General features: G+C 37.7%; 1 protein-coding gene across 3 annotated transcripts in view; it reads left to right on the top strand.

Annotated features, from left to right (window-relative positions):
- The window catches only part of mast2 (microtubule associated serine/threonine kinase 2), a 187,256-nt gene that overhangs the window by 28,218 nt on the left and 133,003 nt on the right, over positions 1-26,035 (top strand). For all 3 annotated transcript variants that reach the window (XM_073870257.1, XM_073870258.1, XM_073870256.1), the window contains exons 2-3: positions 12,038-12,182; positions 12,755-12,900. In XM_073870257.1, coding sequence (XP_073726358.1) covers positions 12,038-12,182; positions 12,755-12,900 — 291 coding nt within the window. The remainder of the gene's footprint in view (positions 1-12,037; positions 12,183-12,754; positions 12,901-26,035) is intronic.

Genomic DNA, 26,035 nt, shown 5'->3' with positions numbered 1-26,035 from the left:
CTTTTATTTAGCGAGGGTGTAAAGTTGCGCGAGCTTATTTAATCAATTGCTTTGAAATAAGCATGTAACAGCACAAGCAGCTGTACTCCCACAGACTGCCCGTCAGTTTAAGCGCGTCCTTTCTCCGCCTCGCGTCATTTCTTCCGCTTCCGTTTGAAACAACTCGCAAGTGGACAAAAAAGACTGATTAAAACCACCAAATGTAAACAGGAATGTGTCTCTCTCGTCCACTTATAATCCAATCGACCAAAGCGCGTCTTAATACCAGGTGTAAAATGTTTTGAAGAAACCGCGTGACTGCCCCGGCCGCCACCTGAACTGAGAGACTGACTGAAGTGAAGGGGGTGGGGGATTGGCTGATGTCACTACAGTGAGTGACCTGAGTCGCCATTAGCAACCAATAGGGCGCACTCTGCTGGACAAACAAGTACTTACATCTTTCAAAAGCATTTAATGTGTTCTGTAAGGAACGTTCATATCGGCTTCATATCTGCGGCTTATACGCCGATACAGATATATCTGCGACATGCTCATATCGGCCGATAAAATCGGCAAAACGATAAATCGGTCGGGCTCTAATAGGCAAGAAGTTAACAATAAACTTTATTATCCAAAATTAGTTGGATATCAGTGCACCAAACAGTAAACTTGACTTATTATAAATAACTTTAAAACACAAAGAGAACAAAATACATAAAACTTGCATCATTTGCAGTTTTGACGAGAATAACGTTATAAAGAGAAACTTATGAAGTCATTGATTAATATTAGCTTTACAGTAAGTTGTGTACTTCACAAATTAGTTAGCCACTCACAGTTACGAAGACAATGCTTGACGGAGCACATTCTAATGTACGCTATGTTTAATGTTGTGCACAACGTTTTTATAACACAAACCCAGGGTTCCGTGCAAACTTTAAACTTTTATAAAACTAAAGCGTCTTCGCTCCGCCTCTTTTATTTAGCAAGGGTGTAGATTTGCGCCAGCTTATTGAATCAATTGCTCTGAAATGGGCATGTTAACTAACAACACAAGCAGCAGTAATCTCATATAGTGTAATATAAGTGCACAGCTGCGCGTAGTTTAAACGTGTCATTTCTCCGTCTCGCGTCATTTCTCCCGCTTGCGTTTTAACTCGCAAGTCGACAAAGAGACGGATTAAAAACACCAAATGTAAACGGGAATGCGTCTCTCTTGTCCATTTATAATCCAATCGACCAAAGCGCGTCTTAATACCAGGTGTAAAAATGTTGTGAAGAAGACACTGCGTGACTGCTTTCATGCCACCTGAACTGAGAGACTGGCTGAAGTGAAGGGGGTGGGGGATTGGCTGGTGTCACTACAGTGAGTGATCTGGGTCACCATTAGCAACCAGTATGGCGCACTCTGCTGGACAAACAAGTACTTACATCTTTCAAATGCATTTAATGTGTTCTGTAACAAACGTTCATATCGGCGCATATCTGCGGCTTATACGCCGATACAGATATATCTGCGACATGCTCATATCGGCCGATAAAATCGGCAAAACGATAAATCGGTCGGGCTCTAGTTTTGATTTTAGGTCAAATCGCCCAGCCCTACTATTAACTGTGTCATGCTGTCCTCTCACCTGTTCTCAGTCAAGATTTAATGCTCGTATGGCTCTCTTGGTATCTTTTCACATTTGATGTTTAAATATGAGATGATATGAGAGTACTTGTGACGGTGCTGTACATGACTCACTGTATTTTCCTCTAACCGAAGTGAATTTGAAAATTACTGGATCCTTTTAAAACCTTTGTGATGTGCCTCAGTGATGTGAGGTGTGTTCGGCTTCCCAGTATTGTGCAGATCGCGAGTGCCGAGTGCGCATGGGTAGCTTTTGAATCATGCATGGTGCTGATGTCATACGCTGGTCTGCGCAACTTACAGGGACATCAAACACAACGTCAAACACGCCCCCAGTCTTTACTACCACAGGCGCTTGTAACGCTAACCAGATATCCAAATGTTGCCATAATTACAAAAAATTAAACCCACGCGGTTATCGTTTTCGTGATCGATCGTCAATTACACTTTCGAGTACTTGATCAATTGATTACTCGTGCCCATCCCTAATACTGACACAGTCACCCTGAGTGATATGCACTTTGCTGACGCGGAATGATATAGCATTGTCCGCAACAACATTCACATAATGTAAAAACTAGAGGGTGAGACTAAAATCTGCCCATATGAGTCTCACTTAGAGCTTGCTGCATTCCCATTTCCCTGTTGAGTTCGCGATTATTACATATAGTCAACCAAGCTGTGTGCTCAATTCGCATATTCATCTCACCTTATGTAATAGACTAATAATAGTCTAAAAAAACTGATTTCACACAATTTCGCACAGCATTGCAAAGTATAGTTTATTTGACTCGTACGTGTACACAGACATTTTATGCATGCGCTATGTGACAAAATCCATTACCTGTCCTGGCCTACATACTTCTATATGCGCATGCGTGACATACTTTGTTACAAAAATCTGGCGGTGCGCGTACATTGTGTGAATACTTTTCAGATGATGAAATTTGCATCATGTGCACTGCACCCTTGCATATGCAGAAAAGCAGAACTATACTTCAGATTTATGAGTAGTTGACATATCCTAAACAGGTCTAGACAGGGAAGTACTTGTTATTAAAGGGTAATGTTAAGCATGTTGCAACTTTATATAAAATGACATGATCTAAACTTGTTCTGGTTTTTTGTTAGATTTTTTGCGATCAGATTTTTTTAGTGTTAACTCAAGTGTGAAGCAAAAAAATCACTATTTTGTAATATAACCGCTACTTTCATGTGAAATAACTCTTTGCTTTGATGCTTTGATTTTGGTTATTATACCACCTAGTTCTATTGCGAATTTTATGAATATTTATCAAATATTTTTCCAATAATATATACTGTAAGGGTGGGGCAAAAATTTAAAATGTCTGTAGAATCTTGTTTGGAAGCAAATATTTTGTTTGTTGCCACTTTAATATGTACTTTATCATTTTATCACTTTATCTTTAATGATAATGTAATGGCGAAGTTGAAAGATCGGTTGGGTTGGGTCATCTACAAAGCGATCTAACAGAAGCATGAGAACATAACCCTTGTACCATGAGGTGAAGTCATCAGTGCTCTGTAATCCCAGCTTCAGCCAGAACAACACAGTGATAATGACATCACAGGAACTAACTGATTAGTTATTAGGTTTGCGGTTAGGTTGTTTGGCTATGTTTTGTGTGTTGTCATCTGGCTCGGGTGTAGGAAGAAATTACTCAGCGTCATCCACCGTCAGCTGAACATTCATTTGTTTATCCATATGGATCTTTCTAAATGTTTCTTTTCTTCACTGTGTATATTAGGGTCAGAGTATTGATTTATGATTTATGCATTAAACAAAATTGATTTTGTTTCTTCCTAACAAAATACAAGTTTTAAAACTCCACAGAGAAGCTCTGTATCATGGGCAGTGTTGGGTGTAACTAGTTACTAAGTACATACACTCCAAAAAAACAAACGGTGCTATATAGAACCAAAACTGTTGCCCTGGATCGCAATCACAGAAGAACCGTTTTTAGTGCCATATAGCACTGGTGAAGCACCAGTGAAGCACCTGTGTAGAACCATATAGGGGCCATATAGAACCACTATAGCACCAAATATGGTTCTACATAGCACTATATGGTTCTACACAGGTGCTTCACTGGTGCTTCACCGGTGCTATATGGCACTAAAAACGGTTCTTCTATGATTACGAGCAAAGAACCACTTTTGGTGCTATATAGCACCGTTTGTTTTTAGAGTGTAGTTACTGTAATACTTTTTCCTTAAAAAATTAAAATAAGGGATTACTCTTATTTTTCCCAGTAATTTTATTACAGTTACTTCTGTTGTAATAAACTTAATACTGTGTATCGACTGTAGAGTAATTATATATAATACAATAGTGGATTTAACATAAAAATTTTAAGTCTAAGGTTAAGCTGAGCTGTTTCAAGCTTATCTTTGTATTATTACGAATTACTTTCCAAATCCAATTTAGTAAATAAGCAATTAAAGGTGACATAGAATGATTGAACGGGGTGTTTATCCTTGTTCTGTAATGTGACATGCAGACAAAATGTTTTTGTTTGGGTCTGTAATGCCTTAGAAGCTTCCTAAAAACCTCTCTCAGATAGCTCTATTAGGGAGGGGGATTTTAAACAAGTGGTTTTGCACCTATTTGGCTCCCCCTACTGGCTTAACTTGCAATCTCATTACTGATTGGCTGACTTTGCTGCCACTCAAAAGATGTAGCCAATTATTTTAAAGTGGAGGGGCAGTTAGGTGCCTGTGATGTCATAAGCATCAGTTTTTCAGATTGGGACGTTTTCTGGCTGACATTTCTTAAAGAGGAATTTCTGTGAGACTGAGATGTTTAGCATGTCTAGCACTTTTTGTATGTTCGTGAATGTATGTAGACTACCATTATTCAACAAAGACAAGGCAAAATGGTTTTTCATTCTCTGTCCCCTTTAAAGGAACAGTATGTAAGAAATTTATATCAATTAATCATAAAATTATTTACTTTTTTTAAGTAACTACTCAACACTGATTATGGGTCTCCAACCCTGTTCCTGGAGGGCACCTGTCCTGCAGATTTCACTCCATCCCTAATCAAACATATAAACCTGCTAATTAACTTGTTTAGGGGAACCTGAAAATTAAAGGCAGGTGTGTTAGAATAGGGTTGAAACTAAATTATGCAGGACAAAGGCCCTCCAGGAACAACGTTGGAGAGCCATGCTCTATTTAATAGAGTTTATAGTGTAAACACCTGCATGTGTCCATCATTAAATTATGACACCAGCTACTGTGCTGAGCTTTAACAATCACACACACCTCACTTACTTTACTATGGCATGATATCATAAACTACATTGATGGCCTTCTGGGCCAATGTTAGGGTAAGATGATGTCAGGCCTGTTGTCAGTTTGGTGTTCTTATGCTTTGTGAATTTAAATTTAGTTTTCTGTGACTTTTACTGGACATTGTTTTTATACTTTATGGTATGTGATGCATTATCAATTTTTATTATATGGAATGCTTGATTCTGATTGGCCAGTCATGACATTTTGCAGGTTTCCAGGCAGCTATTGTCATTGCGAAATAAACTCCTTCAATGATACAAGACCTTCCACTTCTCGTTGGGTCCTGATCACACTGTAGAGGCTTATTTAAGTGACTGCCTGTACATTATCCCTTACAACGAAATTGTGTCAGAGAAACCCATTAATATAGATTAACATATTATTGTTTTTTTAGAAGACAATTCAATGGAAAAACTTGATTTTTTTTGTTACAAAAATATGTTGCTTAAACAATCTTAACAGGTCTTTAGATGATTTTTCAACACACTTTTTTTTCTATAATCTAATGTCATATCCTGCCCTGTATTCTGCATTGGTTAATTAACCTAAATAAACGGCTTACTAATCAGATTAAACCCAACCAGGCATCTAAAGTGAATTTCCCTGAGTGATCAGTGTGTTTTCCTTTACTAAAGCTCTATTTAGTCTGTGATTGTTTCTCGTGGGGACGAAGGTATTTTTATAATTTATGGGGGTAGTCCTGTCTGTGATTTTATTGTTGTTTGAATCTAGAATGCCAGTGTTTTTCTCCAACCACCCGCGTAAAAATTTGCATCCGAATAACCTTCACCAAGGTCGTGTGGTAATTTAACTGCCGTCCGAATCCAGATCTCTGAGTTTATTAAAGAGGATTAATGCAAAGGTCATTCTGCACATCTTTTTAGACCACTGAAAAGCACTGTATGGTCACACGCTTCGCGTTAATTCTGCTCACTAGTGAACTGTCTTTCTTTGCACACATTTAAAGATTGACATCTTCATAACTTGAATGAAAACTATATGTAGGAACAATCTTTTATCACTCTTAAACAACGAGTGGGAGCTGATGTAAATAAAGAGAAGAAAATCACAAAAATGTTTAAAAGCTCACATAACACAAACCGTTTTTGCCAATCTAATGTAAATATTGTTTAGCCAAAGAGAAGTACTGTATTTCATCCTTCATATTAGTGTTGGGCGATATGCCCTATTTTCAGATCGTCCTATCGTCAGCCTGTGAGATCGGCGATACGCGATATTATCGGGGGGCGTGGCAGTAGTTTACTCTTTTTTTTATTTGTTAATTTTTACTCATTATAACAAGTCACTTGATGGGTGGACAAAAAAAAGAAGACCGTAACACCGTCATGGTCGTAACCTTCTTAAAACTGATGCCATTAAAGCGAGCGCGTCAATAAAACCCTAACCATGATTACTTAATAACTGTAAAAACATGCATCTGCGCACGCACACACACGTGCGCGCACATACAAACAATTCAATGCATTTATTTAGTGCTGTTGCAGAAGACTACACGTGTCAAGCAGTGGTGCTCTCATGAGGTGCCTTTTTAAACGCATCGGTCCAGCGGAACGCGATCATATTTTAAACACAATATTAAACACGAGGGACGTGTTGCTACAACTCATTGAAATGCATATCATAAACAGGATTAATACCTAGTGATCTGACTTCGGACAGAGCGCAGCATTCTGCACGTACGCGAGAGTGAGAGAGAGGCGCTAATATGCAGCGGGTCATATTTTAAACAAAAAGTAACGTTTGCATCAGCTCGCATGAAACGCATTAAACTGAACAAATAAGGATTACTACTTTAGTTTTTGTTTAGACTGCGGACAGACGCGAGAGCGCGTGCACGTGAGACAGAGAGAAGCGCAGCTGCTCATGACGCGGCGCGCTGGATTTAGTGGTAGAAGGAGACCAAGACCCGCGCATTAAGTGCAGGTACGTGCAAGAAGGAATTCTCTCTTTACAAGCTCTCCGCGTAAAGTGAAGCCCACAAACCCTCATGTGAGTAAAAGCATACATTGTCGGTGTTAATATAAAATTATGATGATAATAATAACAACCATTCGCCAACTATCGTCTTGACTATCGCCATGAAAGCCTGCCATTGGCGATATGTCTGAAGATCGTCGATACACGATACTATCGTCTATCGGCACAACCCTACTTCATATGTCCAAAGAGTCTTTATTGTTATCCGATTATTAAAAGACAGAACAGCCATTCTGTTTTTTTTCCGGAGAAAGACATACACCTGAAGGCGTACGGTGGGCGGAGCTAAAGAGTTACGAGTACACTCAGCCTTTGGATACTAATCTAACAGCTGTGACATCAATGGAATCGAACTTAAATAAAAACTTTTTTTTAAATAACTATGGCTTACAGTTAGATGCAGCCTTACATATGATCCAGAATCGAATACTGAGTCAGTAATTGATTAACAGGAACAACTGCAGCAACGATTACAGCAGGACTTTAGTTTATCCACTATTTTAATAAAAAAGTGACGTAAATCTTGATGTGTTTTTTTTGCATTTACTCACACCTGTGGTTGCGACTCCTAAACAGGGTCTTTTAAAGTTGGGACCGCTCCATCAGTTGTAAACAAGTGGCAAATCCAGCGTCTAACTGAGCCTTCCTGAGCAATCCTTTCCGAAATGCAGCCAGGAAACAAACATAAACATATTGCTGTCCAGAAAAAATAAGCTGGATCCACTGTTTTCTTAAGACAGGGAAAGCTAAGGCTTTGTTCTCCTTACATCCATATATAATTGGAATTTTGTCAAGCCATTTTGATAAAACAAAGTTGTCGCGTGCTGTGCAGTGATACCGGTGACGACTTCTCGACGGAGCTAATGCGCATTCTCGTTCTCACTTGACGTGCAGGCGTGCTTTTCTATGGGTAAGGAATATGGGGTCAATTCATTGTAACGGATACCCCCATTTAAAAAAAAACACGTTCCGAAACTTTAAAAAAGAAAAAGGAGGCGCAAGTTTGGCCAAGAAATACTCACAAGCTCAACTGCTTTTTTGACACTTTGCTTATGTTTAGCATGAGGGTTACTTTAACAACATGAACAGCACATTTCAAGATGTTTCAAATTATGAACTCGCATATCTCTTTTTATTTCCACCCGAACGCAGTTTTATCGCGAAGGATGCATGCAAATATATTTGTACATACATCTTCTTAAGAAACAATTGCCGTCTGAATTGGGCTTTAGACCCATCCTGATGCATGGGGAACGGCTGGAGAGAACAGCTTGGACCATTGACTGGACCAGAGAGAATGATGAGCTGTGGAAAACATCTGTAGAAGTGAAATTAGCTTAGCCACAAGTGTGCAACGTGAGCTGGATATAAACATGCAGAGCTTTCACTGGAGAGTCATTAAGTCCTCTTGAGGTCATGAGTTAAACGTGCAGCTTGCTCTTTCATGCTCTGATGTCAAAGCGTGTTCGGAGAAGCAGCAATGTAGTCAGAACTAGTTCAACCAAGAATGAAAGTTTGATACAAAGTTGTGTAAGACAAAAGGAGAACTTTAGCAGAATGATTGAATGTGTGCTTCCTCAACAAATCACAAAACCGTAGCCCAGTGTATTTAAACTCTTGAAGCCATATGAGAGCTGCGGAACAGACCAAAATGTTTTTTGTACGGACAATAGCATTCTGCATACCCTCATTTAAACTTTTAATTAAGAGTTCACTCTGGTTTCTATCCCACTGTTTTAACTTGGCATGCTTGATTTGCTTGCGTTGTTTTGATGCCGTCAGCAGCTATAATACGAACTACATATTTTACATTCTTACACCTACTTTTTTCCAAGCACACTAATGATTCACTGACCCAAGTCCTTTATGCTTTATCACTTCCATCAAAACAAAGTTAATGCTTAAGCACTATTGAAATGCATGTCCTGAGGCAGGTGTCCCTCCAAGACCTCATGTTCGGCTGATAAGTCCCAGGACTCCAGACTGACGTCATGGTCAACCAGCCCCCCTTTTGACTTGATGTTTTCTTCACTGGCAGAACTCATCTACTACTAGATCTTCCAGTCTGATATTGGTTGTTTGCTTGCTCACCTGGCCTTAAGCTGTGTGTTGTAAACTGATGGTTTAGGGTGTTAATCTAGCTGGTTGGCAGTTATAACAATCTTGGGACTCAATAATGACTGTGCAAGCTTTCTGCAGTGCTTAAAATTAGCATAAGATAAGGAAGTTTTTGGAAATATGTTGAGCTTATGACTTTGAGCCTGATTGCGAGTCTTGTTTTACAATCAAGATGAGTTTTTCTTCTGTCTCCAGTGATTAGTGGTGGGATTGTGTTTTTCAGTTTGCATCTGCTAGCTAGCGAGAACAATTGCATTGTATGTAGCAAGGCTCTGGAACACACACTTCTGTGGGCTCGCGTGCGCTCTTGTGTGGTTTCATAAGCATAGCGCTTTTTATACATAGAGGACTTCCAGATGTTTTTGGTCTCTTGTGACACCACAGAGAGGATGTGACCAGTGCTGGATTCCCGCCAGGTTTCCATGGCAACATCTGTTTTCCATACTGATGAAAAACACGAAGAGAATGAATGAATCTGCAGGCATCTGTAAAGATATTTATTTACTTGGCTCCTAATTTGGGTCTAAAACATTAACCACTTACAGTTCTTCGGGTTGTTCTACTGTGATGATTTTTTTTGACAATGTTGTCTTTCCAGTGATTTGTTAATGTCCCGGTTGCAAAATACAGGCCAGCTGCAGGTACCTTGGCAGAAAGACCTCATTTAGAGATTGATTATTCGCACTGTGACTGTTTGTGAGTGATGCAGCACTACAGTGTGGCTGGAGCCTCTGCATAGACATTTTAAATCATTTTTATTGCTTTTGAGTTGACAGTGTGAACTTACTGGGTGTACGGCATTGTTTTTATTTTCCATTCACATAATTCAGGGGTCTTTGGTGGGGATGCTGGTGCCCTAGGGGTGCAACACCAGAACTGCTTCAAGCAATATTGAAAGTTGTTTAAAGCTAATTTGTAGTAAAATGTTGCAAATAAGGGGGATTCATTAACCCTTATGTGCAGGGTCCGAAATTAACACCCGCCAAGCGCCAAATGCGGGTAGATTTTCCGTTTGGCGACTAAATTCAAAAGGCTACCCGCCACACTGGCGGGTGATTTTCATACCAAAATAATAATGCAACATAATGTGTTTGCCAGTAACTAATCTGGGAATGAGGTGAGCTAGCCACAGAACGTCTCTACGCTCCAAGTCTCGCACTAGAGACGGTCTGTTTAGTACTGCAGGTAACTTGCGGTCTGCAGCTATCTGCTGCATATTAGCTATCAAAATGCATCCCCGCCCTGCCCGTCGGGCTATCTTGACTTATAGGGAGGAAACAATATATTTAAATGCTTATGCATTCTTTCACAGATTTGGATGGGTAATAATGGTGTATGAAATTCAGGCATTTGGGTATTTAAATTACGTTTGAGCCCGCGCTCGAGTTTTACTTCCACTTTCGCGATCGCTCGAAAAGACGCAGTACAAGAAGCAATCCGTCATGATTTGTCATGGATTTGTTGGGCAAATCCTCAAACTTCGTCCTGTCAGTCATTACTATCCTCACGTAAGAAAATTAAATCTCTCGCAGCAAGCTTTAAAGTATAGATTGTACGGGCAGTGAAGAGAGTGACTTTGTGCAGAATCTCTCTTAAAGCGACAGTATATTTAGAAATTGTGCGAGCCCTGCAATGAATACAGCAAATTAAATTAATGTACATGTGACAAAAAAAGGCTGTTTATTATTCTGGCCGGTAAAAAATGTGTTTGGCTGGTGGATTTTTTCATCTACCAGTCCCCGTGGCAGGTGAGCCAAAAAGTTAATTTCGGACCCTGCTTATGTGTTGTTGGGGATGTTTTCACCCACTAGGTTTTTTTTGGCCATAACTTTCTCTGTGTTTCAGCAATTGGAATTAGTTTTGGTGACAAATCTTATATTTACACTTATTTTAAGAATTAATTTGAAATTTTTCAAAAACTAAACAATGCACCGTGGGCAAATTTACCCTTTTGTGTTGTTCGTGGATGAAATCATGCACTAAATAAAAAATATATCAGATGTTTCTAATATACAATATTTCAAATTTTTTGGCATGAATCTGTTAATCAACCTCAGTTCTGATCAAAACTATCAAATCTTTACAAAAAACTCCCAAAATGACAGATTTTATATAAAAGTGATTGTGAACTGGATTTTTTTAAAACCTTTTTCACAGTCTTGGGCATGTCAAAGATTAGTAAAAACATTGGCTTTGATGCATTTTTAGTTCTTGTGCAGCATCAGATTTTATTTATTTATATATTTTTTTATTCTTTTTTATTTATTATTTTTAAAATGTATTATTTTTTCAAGTTTATTATTTATATTTATATATTTATTTATTTATTTTATCCCTCATTTATTTTTCGTAGATGTTTTTGCCCCATTGACTTCCATTATAATGACATTTTTTAATTGCACCTTATTATCATGCATTATTGATTGTTGGTGGTTTTTCCTCTTTGTAAAGAGGTAAAATTTGTAAATTTTGCAGATTTATGCAAACAAACAAAAAAGGAAAAAAATATATATCTGAATATATAGCGAAAGTTTTCATTCACGAACAACACGAAAGGGTTGTAAATTTGAGCAATGCCCAAGGGTTAAAATGAAATGTACTGTACAATAAAAATTAAATTATGTCTGTTTATATACACTTGGGTTTTATCCAAACCAACAAAGTGCAATAAAGTATACACTCTATTACTGTGTATTCGCTTGGCATAGTGCTGTTCTGGCAGAACTACAGGGATTCATTTTATTAGCTTTGTGATGTAAGCACAGCAATTTGGTAAACACATTAACAGAGTACTGTATGCACGCTATTATAGGAGAAACTTAATACTGCAACACCCAAATTAAACAATATGTACCTGGGGTCTTTGCTTTCTTTCAGTCTAAGCACCAATGCATTTCATAGCATTGTTATATTACAGAATTGTTTCACAAAACGAATGTGTTTGTCATTGAAAAGAGGAAAAACTCTTCTAATCTGTGTGTGTTTTTGCAGGATCTCCCGGCGCCACCTCCCCTGCTGTTCAGGAAGCTCAGTAACCCCGACCTGTCTCCTGCCGCAGGAAAGACTAAACTGCAGCGGCAGCTCAGTCAGGATGACGGCAGAGCTCGCCGCAGCAGCATGGCCGGCATCCTTACCGGTGAGCAACACATACAACAACACACTCATGCTTGGCCTGGTGTGACGTAAAGTTCCACAATAAAATAAATGAGATGCGTTGTCATGACTGCATTCCGCATTCATACTCTTTTACAATGATAGTCATATTCAACCATGTCTAATTTCACATTCCTCATGCTTTATTTGCATGGATGGCAGATGTTCGTACACATGAGTACACAAGTTTTTTTGTGTGTATCTAAATATGTGTGCCAGACAGTGTGAGATTTGCATGATTTTGCCTGGAGCATCTTTTCACTCTTACAATGTCACTCAATGACATGTTAACAACCCATAATGCATGTGATTGTTAGCAGTCAAAATGAAAGTAAGTTGAAATCTAAAGCAGAGTTGTTTGAATTAATTTTGCTTTACTCACTTTCGCACACCATGGCTTATGATATTTGTTCTTTTATAGATATTTAATAGATTTAAACAGATGCACTATGGCTTGGTTTTGATTTTAGGTCTTGCTTTCAGAACACAGACACGTATGCAAGCAGGTGCAAACCAACTTCTGACCACTTAAGACTCTGTTTCTATGTGCTACAGGAAAACAGCTTCTGCCTCTGTCCAGCAGCATGCATGGTGGAGTGAGTCAGCTTGCCTGGCAGCAGCATGCTGGAGAACCCGGCAACCTGGTGCGCATGAGGAGTCAGTCTTTTGGCCAATCTGCCCCATCGCTTACTGCGGGACTGGTGAGCACACGTGCAACACACACTAACACTCTATTTAACGCATGCACACATGCAAGATGCCACATGGTGATGAAGTATGACACGTCATCTCGCACACATCATCAGTTGCTCACGCAAAGATGAATCTCAGAAAATCTGTCAAGAATGCATCCCGTATTTAGTTTTACTTAGCCAGATTTTCAGACTGACTGCAAAATGCATAGACACTATAGCAGCTTTCATTGGGTAAGATATGCATAAAAGCAGTCTGACTGACATGTAAAGCACCCAATTAATGTTTGGTTTAGTTTCTAGGTAGACTGGTATGCGATCCTGTAAAATTCAACCAGTAAAAATGACCAATTTTGTGTGCATTATGCATCATTCGCTCAGCCAGCAGTTCATGAACGTGAGACTATCTCATATTTCACGTAAAAATAAAAAGACATGAATAATTTCACAATATATTGTCTTTAAGATTCTTCTGTATTTAGGTATTATTTATACGTCATAGTAGTTGCTGCAATGCCTTTAGGCTGTTTTAAGAAATTTTTTTTGCACTAAAGTCATTTTTAAGAAGAGATTAATAAAATAGTAAAATGTTTGGATGCATTACAGTAATAAGAATTGTCTCTGTAAGCCTTATTTTATTGAGACAAAACAAAATATAATTAGTTTTTCCTTTTGATATTGTGGTGAAATCTGTTTTAGTGACATAAAAAGATTCGCTCACTTTTATTTCTAAATGGCAAGGTTAGAAAACAGTGTAAGCCGGTGGGACTGGTCTTTGTGTTTATGCAGGTTGAGAATTAGAACAGCGGTTTGTGTCAATTACAGCAATATAACCTTTATCAGACCTGACCTGAAAAAACAAGATTTTTATCTGCTGTATGGTGGCAAGATGATTTCGATTTGTTACGTTGTAGTGCATAAACCCTAGTGGCATAGCTACATCTGCTGCCCATAGTTAGTACTACACCATTCAGAGTAGAAAAATAAATACCATGTGTAGGTATGTATGGCATGCTTTTGCCAGAGTAGGTGGGATGCCCTGTAACTATGCATTTTATTAGACTCAGGGTTGATCAAAGAACGGGTGAAATTCATTAACAGCGTGGGTTTGAGTTAAACACTTAACCCTATATGCCCCAAGTTCACTGGCTCCACAAGTAACTTTTCTTATTGCCGTGATCTGAATAATATTTTCTCATTTGTGTTTGCTGCATATCAATAATAATGCATAGTGTATTTAAATGTTTTATGAAATATGAAAATATGCAAGGCCTACTAAACAAAAAAGTCAAATTAAAGGTGGGGATGACACAAATGTAAGAACTTCTCCTTGTCTTATTATATAATTACAAAGATAAGCTAGGATGTGTTCTGTTTATACCCTAAAATGTTTTGCAAACCTTTCAAACAAAGAAAACGTTCTTTCTAGTATAAAAAGAGTTTGCTGATGTCACTTCTTGAAATATCTGCTGCTGTGTGATAAATTATTTAAAATGTATTCATCACACAATGTGAAATCCCAATAGAAACTGTCAAAAAATAATTCTTGACATTGCAATGCAAACATACAAATTGAAACAGCAGGTGGCAGCATTGGCCACATTTTGTAAATACAGATGTAATGCCATGCCTTTGTGCACAACCAACTACACTTCTTGCATTGCTATAGTGCTAGACAGAGACTACATGATTATGTCAGTCTTTATTTTTACGGATGAATAATTCACTCAGCTGCGCAGTGAAGCGTAGTGTCCTAATAAAGTGGTAATTAATATGTCAGTGTTTTAGCGTGTCCTCTTTAAAAGGCCTTGTTTAAAAAGAAGCGATGGGTGCACTAATTTCTGTTTATTTGCTGGGCTTTATCTACCAGCAAACAATAGCATGCTGCTATTAAGATGTAATAGCTGCTGTTATTCAAGGCTGCAGGGCTGGATTTTACGCTACCTTACACAGACTAGGTGCCGGTTGTTGGAGTTAGTTGAAGATTGATTGAAAGAGGTAGAACAAGTTTGATATGAAGGCTTCTTATGACTAAAACCTGCAGATGATGAGTTCATAAATGCATCATCAAGTGCCCACATAAACAATATTCACCATGATGCAGCCGTATTCTTGATTTTTAATAGAAATTACCATTTTGATGTGTGCGCAATCTGTTTTGATAAATTACATTTAATGGATGCTTCCAGGAAATTGCTAGTTGAAATATAACATGCTGAGCTTTTTCGGGAAACAAAATATTTTTTGTAGCTCTAATGGACTCTTGATAGATGCTTATGATAAGTATTTGGAAATAATGTGTACATATAAGAGAGAAAGAGAGATGTTGACAATACAAGCCAGTGTGGGTGGATGGTACGACTTATGTCTTGCATTACGGTATTAGTTACCTTATATCAGCGGTTCCCAAACTTTTTTTCCTGCGCACCCCCTTCTATGTCCCGACCGGGTTGGCGTACCCCCAAACCCCACTTCAAAAAAAAATAAAGACTCGCCATAAAGACACATGTTTAATCATGTGCAAATAACCAGGGGCCGGTTGCACCAGCCGGACGTAAAGAAGTTGGGTGTAAGTCCTACGTCGGGCTAAGCTACGTCTGACATTGTGAAAAATATTTACGGCTGTTGCACCATCTGAAACTACGACTAGACGCAGCTACGCTCAGCGTAGATGATGCGCGCCCCCGTGTATGTGTTTAATATTTAGACGCCATTCGAGTTTACTATGGTAAGAAACGTACACTTACTACCGCCAGCTAATAAATGACATATGAGAGCTTTCCTCATGTTTACCAGTGCGCTCTCCCTCAAGATGCCTGCGTCACGTGCAGACCCATCAAACACATTCACAAAAGCCTTTACAGTTCGCACAAAAGGTGTATAATAGTTTGCAGATTCATTATAACAGCTCAAGTTTCAAACAAAATTAAATGAAAACTTTTAATAAGTTCTCTACAGTGTCTTTGTAAGTATTTATGTATTTTATTATAAAAATTAATTGCCGGTCTCTCCACCATGCATGAAAGCACATTGCTCGCGTGTGCCTGTGCATTAGACGCACCCATGTCTCGTCCCATTTGATTATTTCTATTTTTGCCATAGAAAAAAGTCTCTCTCTCTTGGTCCCTCTCCTCCTTCGACTAACAACTTTATCATAAGGCGTCCCACTTGACAGTTTCCCTGATTTCAGCCAGTTAAGCATATTTATAATATGGAATGAATGAAACGAGTTGACGCGCATATAGCGGCTGCAGTGCATAACAGAAGAGCAGTGCGTAGAAAAAGACAGCAGCTGTCTTCTACGTTTCTATCAAAAACTAAAAGTATAGTTATTTTATTTAAAATAAAAGCGATTACAAAGGAAATGTTTACTGTTCATGTTTTTTATTCATTTATTGTATGGAAAAATCCCACTTAAAAAACCAGACCGCCATTAGATTTTTCCACTCGCGCACCCCCCGGTGGCAGCTCACACTTTGGGAATCCCTGCCTTATATCATGGTAACAATATTTTGATTTAAATAATGAAAAATTACCTATTTTGGATAATCCAGTGTATTGACTACTTTGCGATGTACTACTTTTTTGACTTGGAACTTAACTCTTTCCAAAAGCTAAGATAATTGCATTTTTGTGAAGGTCTCCTGTGAAGGATTCAGGCAGGGCGATCCTCAAAACATACACGGAGTTTGAACTGTTTGCCCTAAAGAGATATTTCTAAATTTTATAAGTTGGGTAAGAGCACAACCTGGTGGATAATAGCGGAAATACAGATTGCCGGAATAACTCGTCATTGGCAGGGAAACGTTTTCTCTTAATTGACACTCGACAATGGCGGGGAAAGGGTTAATAGATGGGAACCAATTCTGTAATAATGCATCAAGTTATTACAGTTGTATACTAACACTGCTTATTAAGAAGTTATTATGAATTCCTTAAAGGCCATAATCCTTTTTCTTTTTTGATTTACTGTACATGTATAAGTAGTGCAAAGTTATCCTACTTGCTTAGAGCTATACTGCCCTACAAAGGCAAAAGGCAGTAACTTCGTTTTTGGTCGAAAATTAGTTATTGACATTTTTGGGACATTCAAGACCTCCTTTATCATGTGGATAAGTATATTGAATCAATTTTGTTGTTTTTCGAGAAAATAAAAATCAAGAAGAAAATAACTGACATTAAAGTCACTAAAAAATCGAAACTTTAAAGTCATTTTTCTCAGTTCTACACTTTTGCCTTTGTAGGGCAGAATATGTTAGATATGTCTAAAAATCTCCACCATTATAGAGGTTTCTTTCATCAGATTGTGTATATACTGTACTCTCATACCTCCCAGCCAAGAAAGTTGTTATTCTGATACATAACAGCATGGTAAAGGCCTGTGAAAATGACCCAGGGTTGGTTTACCCTGTGGAAATGTGGTTCATAATCCTCACATCTCGGCTTTGAGGGCAGGTATGTTCCTGTGGGGCTTTATGAGGTGTAAGGGAGGGGATGGGATGTTTTAAGGGGAACCATGCAGGTCAGGCATATGGTGTTTACCTTGCAACTGAAGGCATGGAGCTGCGTGTGTGTGCGCTTCGTGCAGGAGCAATTTTTTTTTGCAGATGTATGTTTTGTGTGATGTGAACCATAACTGAATATGCAAAGTTATGCATCTGATCAGTTTTTGTAAGATTTATAGTTGTGGCGTATAGTAACCCAACAGGGACAGAAGTAGTGTTGCTGGGCTGCAGTGGGCTTTGTAAGTGGTACTTGCTAAGGCAAGAATTACTACTTTTGCTTTTTAAGAAGTATTAAACCTTGGGGCATCCAACTGTGTTTGCGTATGTTTAAATAAAAAAATGCGTAGACATTAGACATAAACTAAATTATGCAAAGATTGTGTTGGCATTAAAGACATCTGATCTGACACAAGTGATATGCTGATAATGTTGTATAGTCACACATTACTTTGGCATCCAGGAAAGAAGAAACAAGGTGTTTTTGTGTTTTTCTGGAATCGGGCAACAGTGTCATTTACATACCAAGATTTGCATAATATTTGCATATAGACAGGGAACGGTTGTGCTAATGCTGTAGGTGATATTGTTTTACCTTCTAAATTTTTTTCCTCTGGCTAGGTTTTATATTTTTGACTATTCTATCTTTCAAAAATTACATTAAGATCAAACAGCTGCCACCAAATTTTGAAACCATATTTTACCTAAAAAAAAAAGATAAGGGAGCAATTTCTTTGTGCTCCCTAGTTTAAGTGGCTTCATACAACGGTACCAAACTTAAATTATGCACTGGTTGTGTATTTTAAATGGTGATTTGTTTTCCCCTCCCAGGGATTCTGGTCTTTAGTGTGGTTAATGGAGCTTTTATAGCCAGTCTGAGACCCACATAAGTAGATGTGGCTCTCGTGAATAGACAGTCGATCCTTCGTCACTGAAATCTTTTAATGGTAAAATGAAATCTGTGTCATTCTTTTTAGAAAAACATAAGCCACCTTCCTTACTTTGTTTTTGATTTATTTGTGGTTGTGAAGAAAAATTGAAAACCTAGAGCTAATGAGCTTTAAAAATGAATAACTAGAAAACATGAATAAAGAAAACACACAAAAACCTGAGACGGGTGTATTTGCTCATCACCCATCATTGTGACAAGAGGTTGCAAACAATACAAGTGAGCGACTATGTACTGGATTGAATATGCAAAAAAGCAATTATAAATAATTACTTCAAAGACTCTCGACTGTGCTGTACAGGCTGCTGAGATCTGTTTTTATCCTGTCTACCGCTCTGTTGTGCTGTTAGCTTCATTTCCAGTTACCCTCTCTGTTGTTTTCTTAATCTGGTTTTCAATCCCGACTGTTGTTTTTGCTTTCTGATGTGCACCTGCGGTTTCTGTCTTCTGGCACTCTTAATCTGATGTTCCTTGTGTTGGCCCAACCATGATCTGATCTGTTACGCAAAGTAATGAACCACAGTTTTTCAGTGTACATTGAAGGGAAAGGTGTTACTTGTTTATTTTTTTATATCTTATCTAAACGAAGCCAGTGTTGTTTGTAATGTTTCTACAATGTCTTGTGGACGAGAACAACACATTTTCATACAATAACAACAACAATTTAAAGGGACATTCCACTTTTTTTAAAAAATATGCTCATTTTCCAGCTCCTCTAGAGTTAAACATTTGATTTTTACCGTTTTGGAGTCCATTCAGCTTATCTTTGGGTCTGACGCTAGCACTTTTAGCATAGCTTAGCACAATCCATTGAATCGGATTAGACAATTAGCATCGCGCTTAAAAATAACCGAAGAGTTTCAATATTTTTCCTATTTAAAACTTGACTCTTCTGTAGTTACATCGTGAACTAAGAGCGACAGAAAATTAAATTGCGATTTTCTAGGCAGAAATGGGTAGGACTATACTCTCATTCTGGCGTAATAATCAGTGACTTTGCTGATGTAACATGGCTGCAGCAGGCGTAGTGATATTACGCACTGCTCGAAAATAGTCCCCTTGGTTACTTTCACTGGCAGGGGACTATTTTCGAGCAGTACGTAATATCACTACGCCGGCTGCAGCCATGTTACATCAGCAAAGTCACTGATTATTACGCCAGTTTGAGAGTATAGTTCCTAGCCATGTCTGCATAGAAAATCGCAACTTTTGGACACATTAAATTTTCATCTCTGAAAAGAAGACTTGGATGTCCTTGGTCTCACCTGGATTTAGAGTCTTTGGATAGATACACTTAGCCTATATACAGCAGAATGCCTGCCCAAGGAGATAAATGTCAAATATCCCAAATGTGTATCTGCAGTGTCTTATGCAAGAGATTGAGCTATCAAGAGAAACATGCCTAACAAAACGTTATTCATTTACTGGAAAGACTTGATAAAGACTTGATTTATAGTATGTTTTTGTTGTCAATTCTAACCTTGAATAGAAATATTATGTAAATGCAGATGGAAATAGTTTGCCAATGCATTGCAGGAAGTAGGGATTTGCAATAATACATTTTCACTAGTGGACAGTTGGTCTGAAAGATTCGACTAAGTAAACCTAAAATTAGGCTGTTTTATGGTTCACTTGGCAACTGACTGCATCTGTTTACCTAAGACACATTCTTGCTTTTGAAAACAGTTGGACAGAATACAGTAGAGCCATAAGATTTTCTCGAAATGTGTTTTTGACTATTTGATTTGATATTTGTTGCAGAATGATGTGGTCAGTAAAGTAGGGAATGTCTTTATAAAATGTAAAGGGGATTATATGACGTTGCTAAAAATTTGCATTTGATGTAATGTGTACACAGTTTAAGGTTCTTAAAAAAACACATAGGCGGTGTTATGCAAATCTTTACTCATAGTGACGTAAATACGTGGGAGCGTGTTTAAATGAGTTGTTTTAGGAAGGTTTGGATAGCATTTGAAGAGTTTGGTTCCAAAATGCAATAAATCCATTTAGACTAATTTTGGTAAAATTTATACAAAGAAAGTGACAAGATGAAAACCACTATTTTCTGTTACAAACTTTCACATAGCATCTTTAGGTTATAATAACATGAAAAATTCAAATCCATAATTAGATTTTCAAAGATTTATTATAAAAACTGATTATTATTTTCCACAAAATGTTGAAAAATAATGTTTTTTTTTAATTTTTCAAAATGCTATAAATCTATTGAATCAATATATAAATGTGCATTCATCTTTGCCATGTTATATTCATTTAGTTGACTAGTGGTATACACTGATTAAACATTAATCAAAACACTTACTCTGTCATATTAAGAACATATTGAAGTTTCGCTCAACTTTTTTCACAGCGATCAGCTGTAAAATGTTTTGGTCCTGCTCGATTTTCGTTGGCTTTGCGTAAAATAACGGAACGTTTTTCATAAGATCCCTGGGGTCAATGTGTTAGCATGACAGAAGCTTGATGCTGTCGGGAGAACAACCGGCATTTTTCCGTCTCCCGAGTTCCTCTCGCATAAATTATTAGATGTTGATGGCTTACGTTTCTTTCCCGTCACAGAAAACCCCCACAGTTTATCAATGCCATCAAAGTATTATTTTGTTTTTGTTTGTTTGTTGATCACGTAGTACAAGATGAGGAAAACTAGAATTCCGTGTTTTCAACGTGCCATCATTGTTGTTTACAATGCGTGGAATGGTGCGCTGTGATTAGCTGAGCGAATTTATTGCATTCTTTAGAAGAGGAGGACTGGCGTTTATCGCGTTTTGGTAAAAAAGGGAGAAAAGATGAAAGAATAACATGGCGGATATTGTATTTTGCGTAAAATTAAGAATTTACTTTTAAATACTGACCTGATACAATACTGATTTTGGCGGTAACTCATTTAAAGCAACACTATGTAGTTTTTTTACCTTTAAATAATGTCTCTAAGATTATTTCAGTGATAGAACAACTTTTAACTGGACAAATTGTACAGTTGCTGCAACCTGAGCAGCCTCCTAGCTGCTACAAGCACACTCTGAAAGTGGCGGTGGAGGGTAGAGCACATAGCCCCGCCCCTACCCCTGCCTGCAGAAGAGTGTCTGATACCAGGCACTGTTGCGCTTTTCAACCACATGGAGGAGCTGTAAGTCATTTGTACATGGAAACTACATAGTGTTGCTTTAAAAAAAATGCAGGTTATCGCGTTTTGGAACCAAACTCTTCATTTACTTTAAAAGATTTAATATATCTTTGGATTAAAGATTCCAACTTTACGGTTCTTCTATATGGACAAACAACTTTGAACACTCCAAAAACAAAGGAAAACATGAAATTGCATCATATGACCCCTTTTAAATGTGGCTGAAATGTTCATCGTGCATGTAATTTAAACACAGTGTCAAAAATGGACGAACGCAGCCGTTGTTACATTAACCCAGAAAATTGCCCTAAAATGTAAATGATAAAAAATACATTTGGGAGTTTGTCATCCATGTGTGAAATATTTTCTTAATATACAAATGCTTAAACATTCAACACAGCGATGATAATGAAATGGAAAAAATAGCTATGAGTATATGCTGTGACCCAAAGCAGTCCATTGGTGTCAGTGCCCTCTTTGTGTTCCTTCTGATCCGAATGCTGTACTCACTTCCTTTCCTAAGGTTTGACCCAAAAAAACTGTTCCTTTGTTTGCACTCTTCACACACCTTTGTCACATAATTGATATACAGCCAGCTCATTTTCCCCTGACTCTTTTTTTCAGCACTTGAATGTTTAGGAAGCGAGTGACCATGACCATCACTAACAGCACAAGCTACTTTTCATCTTGTCCTTGGTGTTCTTTATTCTCCATTTAGCAGTATGATTCTTTTGTAATGTTTCATTTCTGCATCTTTGGGTTTGTTTTTTTGTCACAATGTCCTCATAAAAAACCCTATTTCTAGGCATGTTTGAACGGCACAAGAATAGACATCCATTAAAGCTACCACTTTAAAAAATGCACATTAGCTGACCTCTTGAGTTTAAAATATGAAATGTAAGGTCTGTTTTATTTTTTTTTAAAAATCTTCTTTTTCCACTGTCTCTTCTGTAATCACCTTCTCTCTTTTTACATTGTGGAACTTGTTCTCATCCTCATTTGTCAAAGCGGTGACCTTTTAAAAACTCACGCCGAGGCAGGATTCAAACTTTAATTGGGCAGGATATGATGAGTCCTTTCACAAAATGACCGCTGTGAACCTCACAATTATGAGCAGAGCAGGTTCTGAATACTCTGCTAGCCATTAATATTACAGCTCTACCAACACAGGCTTTTTATGTGTGTTATGACCAGTTACACTTATTTTCTTGAATTAATTTATAAATGTATCAATAGACTGGCCAGCTATACCGGGTGTCTTCCTTTCAAATGAACTGATCCAAATTTAGTTAATTACCCTGCTCTCTGCAGGACTTACTCAGCCCCTTTGTTTTTCTTCCTCTCCCAACGGTGAGATTCTGGTTGACTGAGTCCAGATAGCAATTAAGATGCATCTGAAAAATTAAACACTTCTGCCTGAGATCAGTGCACATTTGGAGCACATAGTCAATAAACACGGCACAACATTGTTCTTTGCTTCTGGCAACTCATTTTCCAGAAATAATTGGCTGACGAGGTTTTCGTTTTGTTCTTGCCTCCTTTCTTGTTCTTATTCCGCTGATTCCCATGTCGATTCCTCGTGGGTCGTGAGCTATAGTGCTAGTGGAAGACTTATACGAGTGGCATTCTTAAATGAAAGTTTTCCTCTATCTCTGTTTTGAAGTGAGTGCAAGAGACTTTGATGCTTTCACTGTGAAGTTTTCTGTGTGTTCTCTGCAGGTGCATATAATTAAAAATGTAGGGATTTGGTTTATTGAACTTTGGTCTACTTTAGTGTTACTGTTATTGTCGTTTTAACAGATATAGCCTATAGTGGATAGAGAGTCAACGGTGCAAGTTAATGGTTGGCAGGTTGGGACTGTGGTGCCCTTTAGCAAGGGACTTTAAAGGAAAACATCACAGTTTTTCAATATTTTACTATTTTCTTATACCTCAACTTAGATGAACTAATACATACCTATCTTTTTTTCAATGCGTGCACTTAATCTTTGGACAACGCGTTGTGAATGTGTTAGCATTTAGCCTAGCCCCATTAATTCCTTAGGATCCAAACAGGGATGAATTTAGAAGCCACCAGACACTTCCATGTTTTCCCTATTTAAAGACCGTTACATGAGTAGTTACACGAGTAAGTATGGTGACACAAAATGAAACATGGCATTTTTTAAACGAGAAAAAAATGAGAACTATATTGTATGGCGGAAGAGCACTTAGTTTGCAGCACCTTGACCTCGGCGCGCATTAACATCATCACTCCTGACTACTCCCCCTCTTGATATAACTGCGCACAGGGACGCAGTTTGGTTTGGATATTGTGAATGCCCCCTTGCAAACTCAAATTGATTATCCTTAGAAGGCCTTTATTTATCCCCCTAAAGCCATGTGGATTACTTGGCAAAGGATGGATGCACATTTTAGACTTGAAGTAGCTGGACCCCATATTCATCCTTGTGCAGAAATGACACACTTCAATTTTAACTCGATTTTTATATTTTCTTCAGAAAAGTGGTACTTACCTGTGCAAAGGTCTCTGCCACAAATCTAAAATTGTAAAATTGATTGCCTAAAAATGCAATCGCATACTTCTTCTCAACAAGTGGTTCGATTTCAAGCATAATTCATGTCTGTAGAAACAAGTGTAGATTAAGTATGTTCTGAAGTTTATTACTAGGGATGCACCGATAGGATTTTTTTGGGTTGATACCGATTTAAACGGACAACTTCTGGCCGATGCCGACATTAAACACTTGTATACAATACTATACAGTTGGTCTATTTGCTAGTTTATTTCTGCATCAAATTATTTTTACTGAACATGTATTGGATCTAATTAACATTCAACTGACCGACATAATAAGAGAGGCACAAATTAAGCTGAAACAAATATAATAAGACAGCATGACAACCTTCAAAGGTGGTTTTTGCTATTCAGCATTTATTTTATTAACAACATGAACTTGTTTTTTTACATATAATGGATTTCTTTATGCAGTTAATTAATAAACAATCGGTATCGGCCTTTCTCATGCTATTGCCGATATGCCGATGGTTTCAAATTCATCAAAAATCAGCCGATAAATATCGGCGGCCGATACATCGGTGCATCACTATTTATTACTTAGCAGTAAGGGTTGTTCAAATCTAGATGTTTTACTATGTGTGTGGTTTAAGAACATTGTCTTTTGTTATAAAAAGTTTTGAATTTCTTCCTAGCACCTTACTAACATGCCGTTTTCTCAATATCTTCAGCTTGAACTGTTATAATGAGACTATGATCTCATGTCAGCTTAAATATCATCCACGCCTCCTCTATCTCTCCAGGCAAGGTGTTGGGTCTTGGGGTGTCTTGTTTTGTCAGTTTTAAAATGAGTTTCAGATAGAAATACGTAATGTTCCTCTCAAGAGGTTTAACAAGTGAGACAAGCCTTTGTCTTGCAGCCGTCTGCATGCATAGATGCGTCTCCCCAGTTTTGTTGTCATGCATTTTTCTTTATCTTTGCCTCTATTAAGGCCTTTTAATTTTGTATTCCTGTATTAAGTGTATGAGGCTCAATTAGTGTGTGGTTCAATTAAGTTAAGTGTTATATAAAGTGTTGACACACTGTAGTAATAGCATGCTTTGTTTTGTTTTTTGTAAAGAGATGGATTTAAAATGCATTAGCTGGGTGCTCGGGGAGGGTGTTTAATTGCTGTCAGTGGTGGACTGTATCTTTGCCTTAAGGCAATAACTAATGTCTGTTTCAGCTCACCCGCTGATCTCATTTCATACAGACACGCACAACCCATCTGTTCAAGTATATGTGTATGGTTTGTGTATTTACTACTTGTTCAATATGTTTTTCTATGTGTAAACTGTTTGTTTTGGGTTTGGGAGTATGGTTGTGTGTTTGCTTGCAAAGTATGCTGCTGTCTTGTAAATTTGTCTGTATCTATTAGCATGCGTTAAATAGACTCTTTTCCTCCAGACCCCAAAGGTGGTTTTCACACACAAAGCACTTAAATGATCACTATTTATAATGCCATATTACAACATTTATAATGCATCTGTGGCAATTTTTGTGTTTGTGCAACGTAATTTAATAGATTACTAAACTGTTAAATGGTTGCATATTAAAGGGGTGGTTCAATGGTATTTCATGCATTCTGACTTATTAACACAGTTAATAGTAGTAGTAACTCCTTCTCCTTCATTTTTTCGTATGTTATCGGAAAGATTCGGTAAAGCTAATCTTTCTTTTATAAATCTGATTAAACTAAAGACTCTTTGGAGGTAAAAACGATGTAATACTACCATATTTACATCAGAAATTCAGAAACAGCTTGTGTTATGTGAGCTTTAAATTATAAAAAAGTTTAAAATATTTAAAAGAATTTAACTTAACTTCTTACTTAAGAAAGTAAAAAAAGGTGTAAAAAACAATCATCCACATTGCGATCTGTACTGATTAAATTTGTATCTCGTATTAAGGGCATAGCCGCGAGAGCGTAGGTTCTGCGGCGGTTTTCATCTATACTTTTGCTTCGTCGTCCGCGTTGATGTGCAGACAC

Source organism: Misgurnus anguillicaudatus, chromosome 8 (genome assembly GCF_027580225.2).
Source record: "Misgurnus anguillicaudatus chromosome 8, ASM2758022v2, whole genome shotgun sequence".
In the NCBI taxonomy this organism is placed as follows: Eukaryota; Metazoa; Chordata; class Actinopteri; order Cypriniformes; family Cobitidae; genus Misgurnus; species Misgurnus anguillicaudatus.
The sequence above is the reverse complement of the archived record's forward strand: the minus strand, read 5'-3'. Positions and strand labels throughout refer to the sequence as shown.